We start from the raw sequence: 11,056 nt of genomic DNA, 5'->3' as shown, positions 1-11,056 counted from the left end.
GCTGGGCGATAAAACGATAATGATAAATATCGCAATATAATTTTTCCTTGATAAAACAATATGAAGAGTTCGATAAATGGTCAATATAATGTTTATTATAATATTTCCGCCAAAAGCAGAAGGAATCAGCACTACTCATTTGAAGCATGCAACACGGATTGTTTATCCGCTCGACTCGGAGTCAAACGGCAGCGCAGTGTGAGCTTACTTCAGCAGATGCTTTTACTCGCTGATGAGTCTCTGTCACACGACTCTAAAGAGCGCTGTGAGATCCAGTGTGAAGTGCTTGAATTCAGAAAAGAACATGGATGACTCTGTGATTTAAACTAGTTTAGAGCCAGATGAAACAGCGCTGACAAACAGCAGAAACACTGTGAGCAACGACAGTCAGAAGACTTTAAATCTACAAATCGCCTTCATTTACCATGTATTTACTGTAGTAACACTGACTGCACCATGGTATTGTGTCAGAAATTAGGGATATTCATATTGAATTTTATTATATTATTAATGTAGGCATGTATTATATATTAAAGGAGTAATGGAATATAATTACAGTATTTCTTTTGATTAAGCTATAGCATTTGTGCATTTATACTAAATGTTTTTTATACAAATCCCTAGAAACCATAGTTACATAGTTCAATTTTTACTATGGTATTGAGGTGCTACTGTATATGTGTGGTTTTAGCTGTAATTATCATGATCTAAAAATACAGTACTATGGAAGACCAATGGTTAATTTTAATAAAACTCAGTCAGAATAATTACACTTCACCATATAAAAATGAGGTTGTTACAATTTTTACAGATGTTGCTGTTTTTGTTAATGAACATAAATTTACATCTGCATCCTAACTCAAGCTACTGTCAAATGTGCATTTCTAAGAGACAAAAAATATAATATTATTAATATTGCAGCCTGCACTGCATACTGTGCTGAAGATACGCACCAGGAACACAAACCTGTTTCATGATTTGAAACAATATCACTCAATAGAACATGCGTCTAGTAAGAAATACATTTTTCCATATTGATATTTATTTTGTTATGGAAGAATGACTGGAAAGTGTAAAAATTCAAAAGCGTGAAGTGTTTGTCATGTTCTGACCATAAAGAGTAGTTTAAAACCACTATTAACAGTCTGATTTCTACAACTTTCACTTAGCAGCAAAAATCTGCCTTTAAACTTGAAAGAAATAAAGATTTGAAATGTATTGTGATAATTATCGATATCGACTGATATGAAAAAATTTATTTTGATAATTTTTTTACCCATATCGCCCAGCCCTAGTTTTGGCCAAAACAATTTCTGAAAATGTCAGAAATCATTGGCCAGAATGGTGCAAATATATACACTATATTACATACTCATTATGTCTTTACTTAACCTGTTGTTTTCAGTATTTAAGTATGATTGAATAAATCTGTCATGAATTTTTTTTTATTACAGCCACCTTTTAAATGTTTATATTTCAGCAATGAATTGGAGTAAAAGTATAATTATGTCATTAAAAAGTTGATAAAACTGCCAATTTAAAATGTACAATTTAAGTTTTTATTTGAGTGGTGATTAAAACATTTGATTAATTAGTTGATTATTAATTAACAGTCTGTTTGGTTTAAATAAATAAATACTTTTAGTGCATCACTATTCCTAGTAATTAACACAATAGCTTAATGTCAGTTAATGTATAATAAAAAGCCTACAGCAGTAATGACAAAAAAATTATAAATTTGAGTAAGATTTGATCAATTCATGTCCTTCACTTACTTTTATTGCATCAAATATTCATTTTTACCTGGAAATGTGTCATGATACAGCAGTAAAATGGATTTTGCACATCATTTCATGTTGATGTTTCATTTTTACTCGGATATTAAGTTTGTTCTCATCCAGAGTCCACACACTTTTATAGTTCATTGTCAGACCGTAGCAAACATACGGCTGAATTTTCCTCCGGTATTGATGGTTTTGGTGTGTTTGGTGTGTATTTGCAGTGCCCCATAACGGTCTGGTGGTTTACTGTGGCACCATAGTGACAGAAGAAGGCAAAGAGAAGAAAGTCAACATCGACTTTGAGCCATTCAAACCCATCAACACCTCTCTGTACCTCTGTGATAACAAGTTCCACACGGAGGTAAAATCACCGTCCAAATCAAACATGCTTCATTGTTTCATAAAGCTCATTATACTTGAGATGCTGTATAATCGTCTGTCTTTATCTAGGCTCTGACAGCGTTATTGTCAGATGACAGTAAGTTTGGATTCATAGTCATTGATGGTAGTGGAGCTCTGTTCGGGACTCTACAGGGAAACACCAGAGAAGTGCTGCACAAATTCACTGTGGACCTGCCCAAAAAACATGGTAATCACTAGGGCTGCCCTCGACGAAAGATTTTTCTAGTCAACTAGTAGTCGTTCATTTTTAGCAATTAATCGACTAATCGTAAGTTTATATTAATAAACCATATAATTCATAATAATGAGCCTTTAATTGCCTATAGCCTATCAGCACTCAAGTGCATGCATAAAACTTGCCCCAGCACACCGGCAGAAGAATGATTATGAATGTGTCAGGGAAAAAAACAGCAAGAAGACTGCCTTTAATTTATTTTAAAATGTATTTTTAAACTAGATGAGACTGTATTTTACTTCTTGCATAAACATTTGAAATCTGGCTATCTTTCTAATTATTACCCTTTTAATTTTAGAATAAATGCATAATTATTGAAATTGTTACTGGACGATAAGGCTAAAATAAAATTCAGTGTCATCTTCACTCAGTTTTTTTTTTCCTGGTGTTTTCTTTTATTAATGTTATTTTATAGAATTAAATGCATATAATTATATAAACATATAATGATTTTCTCTCTCAGGAAGAGGAGGTCAGTCCGCGCTGCGTTTCGCTCGGTTACGGATGGAGAAGAGACATAATTATGTGAGGAAGGTGGCAGAGACAGCCGTGCAGCTCTTCGTATCCAACGATAAAGTCAACGTGGCCGGACTGGTGCTGGCTGGATCTGCAGATTTCAAAACAGAGCTCAGCCAATCAGACATGTTCGACCCGGTAAGAAAGAAAGTGGATTGGTTGGTAGTTGTTGTTGGTCTCTGATTAGTTGAATTCACTTTCTATAAAGTCATTGTTAAGAGAAATATGTAGAAATATTAAGAGAATTATTTTGTTCTGTACATGGTCTATTATTGGAAGTGACTGAATTGCAGTTTCTTTGTGATTGGCTGAAGTCTGACTTTCTAACATCAGTTTGTTGTTTCTGATTGGTTGCAGAGGTTACAGGTGAAAGTGTTGAAGCTGGTCGACATCTCTTACGGAGGAGAAAATGGCTTCAATCAGGCCATCGAACTGTCCACTGAGGTCCTGTCCAACGTCAAATTCATACAGGAGAAAAAATTAATAGGTAGGTAAATGTTAATTCTCACAAAGATGCAATTCTGTATCATATGCATCTCTAACAAGAGCACAGTCTAATTCTGCATTCAGAAATCATTCTATAACCAAACAACCATTTAGCAACACAAGCTTTCCTCGTTCAAACCCCTGAAAAAAAATTCTAATTTCATCAAATTTAATATCTTAAAGGGATAGTTCACCCCAAAATGAAAATTCTTTCATCGTTTACTCACCCTCGAGCCAAGTTTCTTGCTACTGTTGAGCACTAAAGAAGATTTTTGGTTTCCATTTTGTTTCTGGTTCCCATTGTTTTCCATAGTATTTTTTTCCCCCATACAATGGAAGTCAATTGTTTGGTTACCAACATTCTATTTTTGGGTGAACTATGCCTTTAAATACTATTTAAAAAAGTCTTAAAGGGTCATATGACGTTGCTAAAAAGAACATTATTTTGTGTAGTTGGTGTAATGCAATGTTTATGCGGTTTAAGGTTCAAAAAACACATTATTTTCTACATACTGTACATTATTGTTGCTCCTCTATGCCCCGCCTTTCTGAAACGTGTAGATTTTTACAAAGCTCATCGTTCTGAAAATCGAGGTGTGCTCTGATTGGCCAGCTTATCCAGTGCGTAAGCGTGTGACAGAAATGTTACGTCCCTTACCATACTGTTGATGCCGTGTCCCGGTGCGATGAGACAAAAACATTAAAACCCATTATAAACGAGGCATTTGTTGCATCCAGTGGGGACATAATTACGGATTATAATGACTTATACTGTCTTTTTATGCATTGCGTTGCGTGTCGCGCCACGTAAACATAAAACCATTTGTCTGCATTTGTGTTCGGAGAAACGACAAACAACAAGCGCTACTCTACACTGCTCAAAACTCGCGTTTGAATCATCAGTGGCAAATTCTTTAAATATGAAAACATACTTACAGTTTGTAAGTCAGAACAGCCGGAATTGTATGTTCAGGAAACAGTCCTCTGTTAAATGCGTTGCACACACACGAATATTTGGTTTGAAATGTTCTGGAGCAGTTGTAAATACAACTTAACCACTGATTTCTAGTTGTGCCCTCTTTTGGAAGGCCAAACAAAGTAGTTTCGCTTTCACAACGAAACACACAGCATCTCCACGACATGGCAACGGCAACAATACTACAGCGAGAATCAAATGGCGCTTTTCCACTGCATGGTACGGCACGGTACGCTTCACTTTTGGGGGGTTTTCCACTGGGTACAGTATCTGGTACCTGGTACCTTTTTCAGTACCACCTCAGTTGAGGTTCCAAGTGAACCGTACCGTTACCAAAACATGAAGTGTAAACTCTGCACCTTTTTTTAACAACCAAAAAAATAGTTGTTTCGTTGTCTGTTGAGGAAGTACAGACGTTCCTCTCGTTGATAGCAGAGGAGCGGATCCAGCGAGAGCTTGATGGGGTGACGCGGAATGAAAAAAGTTTTTCAGGAGTCAAGGCAGTAGAGGCGGCGCAACTATAACGACATGTGAATAATCTCGCCCACTCTAAAGCAGTACTGAACTGCAGTGGAAACGCAAACCAAGCCGTGCCGTACTGAGCCGTGCCGAGCCGAGTCATACCATGCAGTGGAAAAGCGCCAAAGGTTACTACTCCTTTCTTTGCGTGAACATTTGGACGGTGTTATGCAAATCTTCCCACACAGTGACGTAGACATGTGGAGGCGTGTTTAAATGAGAAGTTTTAGGAGGGCGTGGACGAGTCTTAACTTTTATAAAGAATATCTCTTTGGGTTTGAGACTTTAGTCTTTGCAACTTTAGGGATCTTATCTATATGCACAAACAGCTTGTAACACTAATATACAATGTACAACCTAATATAATTATGTGATCACTACATTCAAAGTCAGAACTTTCAATCAAGTGATCGATTATAATTTACTGTTAATGAGTTATGTGTTTATATTGTAATATGTTGTAGATGGTTGTAAGAGTGCATATTTTATCAGCTGGAAGTAGTAGAACATAGAAATTTCATATTCTTATTTATAATTAAAAGTCCTGCATTATGTATTATGTCCTTTTATGGTTACAATTGGAATTTAATAATACCCATAAAAACAATAATCTTTTTATTGCATATTTTTAAAAACATATTTTTGTATTAACAAAATCCAATATCGATTGACCCCTAATTTGTATGTATTGATACACAATTCAGTACATACTGTATGCACGCTACTAGTCAAAAGAAGTGACTTCTGCTCACCAAGGCTACATTTATTTGATTAAAAATACAGCATATTAGAATGATTTCTGAAGGATCATGTGACTCTGAAGACTGGAGTAATGATGCTGAACATTCAGCTCTGATCACAGGAATAAATTACATTTTATAATGTATTCACATAGAGAGCACTTATATTAAATTGTAATACTGTAATATTTCACATTCTTAATGTATTTTTGATCATATTGTAAATAGGGATGCACCGATATGAACATTTTGGCCAATACCGATAACGGATTATTCTTTATTTTTTGAAAGCCGATAACCGATATGTTGGCCGATAAATCTATATCCAAATTTTTATATACTTTTTGAGAGCCTGATTACAAAAAAGGTCTCATCATTAAAAACCACATCCCGAACACTTCAACATAAGCAGCCTAGTTTGAACGGTGTACGTTTTAAAAATATTTTTACTCTCCCATTACCAAATTTAGTCATAAAAAGTCTTACAAATAAATAAAATTATGCATAAATAATGCAAACAAGTCACTGGACATCATTACACGTGTAAAGAATCAAAATGAATGCGCCATAGATCAATAAAACGGAATATCCTCTGCACGGACAATAATTAAATTATTTTAATTACTAAACCATATTGTTGATGAAAATAATAAGAGAAAAATACAAGTGGTTGTTGTTATTAATAATGTATCAATGATTTTGAAAAAGTAACTAATTAATACCACTGTTTTAAATAGCAGCCGTTGAGCTGCTCGTGCTGAAGCTGAAGAGCTGAATGAACATGGTAAACTGAAGCGTTTTGCTGGCAGCTTATTTAACTCAAGGAAATGCATCCTGAGATTAATATTAATACCACATAAACATAATATTACAACTTATATGTACAAAATGATGCAGTTATTGCGTGCTATATTCAGAATGTGTGATCCTGTTGTGGATGCGCTCTTCCCATATCAACGCACTGAAACGCAGCAACTAAACCCAAAGAATGCACAACGTTTTATTATAATAATGTTCTCATTAGAATGTTATATACACAGCATTCCCAATCATAGTTATTAATGTTGTGCACTGCTGTTTGAGCTGCGTGCGCTGAGCTAAAGACGATCACCGGTAAACTGAAGCGCTCTTTTAACTTAACCAAACGCATTCTATATGAGATAAATCAGATATACATCAAATATATACTGCAAACGAACAAGGCGCATCTGAAGTGTCTCTGAAGGAAATAATGCATTATTTATCGGCTTTAAGATATCGGCCAAATTTTCTTATCAGGCCGATACCGATAACAGAAAAAATGAGCATTTATCGGCCGAGACCGATATGGTGGCCGATATATCGTGCATCCCTAATTGTAAATTTGCTGTTACCCTGTCAGTTGAATGTGTAAAATAAATAAATAAATAAAAACAAAAAAATTCTGAGCTACATAATTTATTTTGAGATTGTATTCGTCCTAAAAAGCCTTAAAATTAACTTTACAAATTCTCCAGATACTCTGTTTTCTTTAGAAATTCTAAAAGCCAATTTAGATTGTCATACATGAGGAACTAAATCAAATGTTTCACTAGTTTGCTAACCTAAATGGAGTTGAAAGCATTAATAGCGGTGTTCTGTGTTTCAGGGCGATACTTCGATGAGATCAGTCAGGACACAGGGAAGTATTGTTTCGGTGTGGACGACACACTGAAGGCGCTGGAAATGGGAGCCGCTGAAATTCTCATCGTCTATGAAAACTTGGAGACGATGAGATACGTCCTGAGATTGCACGGCGCGGAGGTCAACGGCTCAGAGAACGGTAAAGAGACACACACGGGACACGTTTATTAACAACAAGTCTCAGATTCAAGATATTTTCACGTGCCTGTCACCTACTTACAGTGCAGTTCAAATAATTAAATCACATCAGAAATTATTATTCCTGGATTATAATAGAAAGTACTCATATTTCAAGCTTCACATTTTAAATCATGCCAGAAAATATGATATGGACACTTCCGTTCTTATTTCAAAATTGAATTTGAAATTTAAATAAATACTTAAATACTTCAAATTAAATCACATCATAAACTATAATATGGACACTTCCGATCTTATTTGAAATAATTGAATCTAATTAAATCACATCAGAAATTATAATATGGACCATTCCTGTCTTCTGATTTGTCAATCCTGTGTTCCAGTGTAGGGCTGCACGATTAATCGAATGTGATTGTCATGCGCATTTTGTTAAAAAAGCCGGTTCTGTAATCAGCAGGAAATCATCATCACGTGTTTTCACATGGAGCAGAATTTACTACACATAGCCGTAGTTCACTGACAAGTTACGCAAAAAAAAAATCGCAGACGATTTTATTGCGCGATTCTGAAATCGTTTGCGATAATGACAGCTGTTTGCATAGCTTCTCAGTGAACTACGGCTCTGTGAAGTAAATGCTGCTCCATCTGAAAGCATGTGAAAATACCACATTTAATAACATATTTTTACTCCGAACTCACTTCATAACGTCAGTCGAGTGTTTGAAATGAATCCTTCTGTGAGATGATGTGGCTTCTAAGGCACTCAACATATTTCATAGTATTCTAAGCAGTGATAAAGGCATTGCATTATAAATATACTTTATTTTAATGAAAATTATAATAATAAGAACTCCGATAAACCGTATATTGCCGTAGTCGTGTGTTTATTAGTCACGTTGAATCAATGAAAGCAGTTGAATCTTCTGTTTATTCAGCTGCAGCGATAGGCATTTTCTGGGTTTCTTCTGCGAGGCGTATTTGGAGTTTCAGCGCAAGAGCGTGCTCTGGCCTTTGAATTAAGATTTACTGCTGATCACAGAACCACGTTTCACTGAAAGATACGCATGACAATCGCAGCTTCTGTCGAATCGCGATCTTGATTCCATTTCGATTTATCGTGCAGCCCTAGTTCCAGTGACAATATAGTAACAGCTATATATGTGATTATATTCTCTATTCAGTACAGCCTCTTGTGCCTTCAAGTGCTGTGTGTCAGTGTGTTCAGTGTAAACATTCACAGTGTTTCTTTTTTTACTGCAGGATGTTGCTTCAACAGATAGTAAGAGATTAGAGTGCTTCTGTAATGTCTCCTCACTGCTGTGTGTTTCAGATGAGAAAGTCCTTTATTTGTCCCCAGAACAAGAGAAGGACAAATCGCACTTCATAGACAAAGAGGTGTGTGTGTGTGTGTGTGTATGTGTATCTGTGTCAAAAGTTTGTGTTTGTCCAGTTACATTTTTATAGTTTTATTCACATTTTAAATTGGCTTCTATGTTCATATTTGTAGTTTTCACTTTGTGACTAAACCAGTTACATTTTTAGTAATTTTGTTGCTTTTGGCATTTTTATTATTACTATTTAGATTTTTGTAAAAAAAAAAATGTTATATATATTTTATATATTACAGTTTTAGTTCTTATTCATTTTCAATGTGTTATTAATCTTTAGTTCTTTTTAGTTCTCAATGTTTTTTTTCTGGCAGATTTGGCTTTTCTATTACATGTGCAGATTTGGTTAGGATAGCTGGATTGAGTCTTTGTTACTTTTTTTTACATTTTGTAAATTCTACTTGTGAAGAATTTTGGTCAACTTTGTAGTTTTTAAATGTGTTATAAATAAAACTGAGATGTTGAATTGAGTTGAAGATAAAAGGGAATTTTTTTTTTTTTTTTTTTTTTTGAAAAGTACACACATATTATGAATACTATTAATCTCAGTTCCCCTGAGATTAAAAATTAGTATTTCAATCATTTCTATGATAGCATGTATGTATGTATGTATGTATGCATGTATGTATGTATGTGTTCATCTTTTTACATTTGTAAAGAAAAGTCCTCAAATGAAGATATGCAGTAATTTGCAGATCATTTGAATTATATGCACACCATGCAGTTCATTATCATAACACTTTTACACAGTTGACAGCCCTGGTCATTTCTGACAGGTGTAATGTTTGATTGTGTGTTTGTTGTGTTGTTGTGCGGGTCAGACGGGTCAGGAACACGAGCTCATCGAGTGCGTGCCGCTGCTGGAGTGGTTCGCCAACAGCTATAAGAAGTTTGGAGCGGCTCTGGAGATAGTGACGGATAAAAGTCAAGAGGGATCGCAGTTCGTCAAGGGTTTCGGAGGAATCGGAGGTGAGCGGACGCTGAATCTAGATTTGTTTATAAACGGAAAATGATCCAAATGTTGATATACAATCTTATTATTGTTATTTTATTAAATTTCTTTTTACCAAAATGTGTCTCTCTATTAGGTATTTTGCGGTACCGAGTGGATTTCCAGGGGTTGGATTACCAGGAAGATGAGGAGTTTTTTGATTTGGATGACTACTAGGTAGTCAAGAATGAGCTAGAGAGAAATCAATGAAGATTTGAGGAATTATGGAATGAGAAAAAAATGGTTCTTTCTCACCAAAAAAAAAATAAAAAAACCAGTTTGAGAAGTGTGTCCTTTGTCAGTCAAATGAAGGACAGAGCCGTTCATGAATAATTAAACAGCCCTGCCTTTAGAGCGTTCTGATTGGACAAGACTCATTTGTTTATTCTCTTCCTCTGTTTGAATTAAAGTCGCTGGAACCTTCAGATTGTTTTGAAATAAGTTTATTTTTCTTTTTATCCTCTGTTCCCTGTTTTTCTTCTCCCTACTTTTTCCACCATAAATCCACCACTAGTTCTCTTCCTTTAGTTCTCTTAATTTTTTTTTTTTAAATTGGCAATTGCTGCTGCTGTATTTTATGACAGTGTGGTATTTTTTACATGGGTTTCTGTAATGAATAGGGGGAAAATAAAATTAATTTGAAAATGCTGAAACCTGCTGCCTTCTATTGGTGTTTTACCGATGTGTGCTCTGTATATTCCCCAAAAATGTGCCGTTCATATCTGAAATCTTATTTTGTGGTTCTAGATTTTTACATTTGAGCATTTTTAGAATAATTATTTTGCTGTATCGTACTATATGAACACTACTGCAAAAAACGTTTTTCCTTATTCTTTTTATTACACCAGTTAAGAAATATAGTGAATATTAGTCAATTTTAAATCAATGTACAGGTTTTTATAACGTACAGATTTTTATAAGGCTTTTGAAATCAAAATTGACAGGTGTCTGGAAAAGTTTCGAGAAAAATTCTAAAAATAAATTAATACAAATATTAATTACAATAAATCATTTTACTTAAAGAAATAAAAGTATTGTCAATCAAATTTGATTAAATAATACATCTAACATTACTATAGGGATTATTAAATCTTAAAAATATATTGTAATGGAAGATAATTTTTCCAATTTTCAAAATCCATAATATTTTTCATATTTATAGTATTTTTCACATTATAAATTTAGTTAAAAAAATTTTTTTTTTAATATATATATATAT

The 11,056-nt window shown here is 34.4% G+C and overlaps 1 protein-coding gene across 1 annotated transcript; it reads left to right on the top strand.

Annotated features, from left to right (window-relative positions):
* Positions 1-1,059: 1,059 nt before the first annotated feature.
* Positions 1,060-10,486, top strand: LOC107596398 (eukaryotic peptide chain release factor subunit 1-like). Its single transcript, XM_016287120.1, has 9 exons — positions 1,060-1,072; positions 2,003-2,142; positions 2,232-2,370; positions 2,882-3,072; positions 3,292-3,421; positions 7,283-7,456; positions 8,789-8,853; positions 9,668-9,815; positions 9,935-10,486. Exons 1-9 carry the CDS (start codon positions 1,060-1,062, stop codon positions 10,012-10,014), a joined length of 1,080 nt encoding a protein of 359 aa, XP_016142606.1. The 3' UTR covers positions 10,015-10,486.
* The last annotated feature ends 570 nt before the right edge of the window (positions 10,487-11,056 follow it).

Source organism: Sinocyclocheilus grahami, unplaced genomic scaffold (genome assembly GCF_001515645.1).
Source record: "Sinocyclocheilus grahami isolate Dianchi unplaced genomic scaffold, SAMN03320097.WGS_v1.1 scaffold218.1, whole genome shotgun sequence".
Taxonomy (NCBI): domain Eukaryota; kingdom Metazoa; phylum Chordata; class Actinopteri; order Cypriniformes; family Cyprinidae; genus Sinocyclocheilus; species Sinocyclocheilus grahami.
This window is presented reverse-complemented; position numbering and strand designations above follow the sequence as displayed.

Bases quoted from the DNA above. Each gene is read 5' to 3' on its own strand.
- LOC107596398 (XM_016287120.1), top strand. The intron at 3,073-3,291 runs GTAAGAAAGAAA...GATTGGTTGCAG, and splicing joins AATCAGACATGTTCGACCCG to AGGTTACAGGTGAAAGTGTT. The intron at 8,854-9,667 runs GTGTGTGTGTGT...TGTGCGGGTCAG, and splicing joins CGCACTTCATAGACAAAGAG to ACGGGTCAGGAACACGAGCT.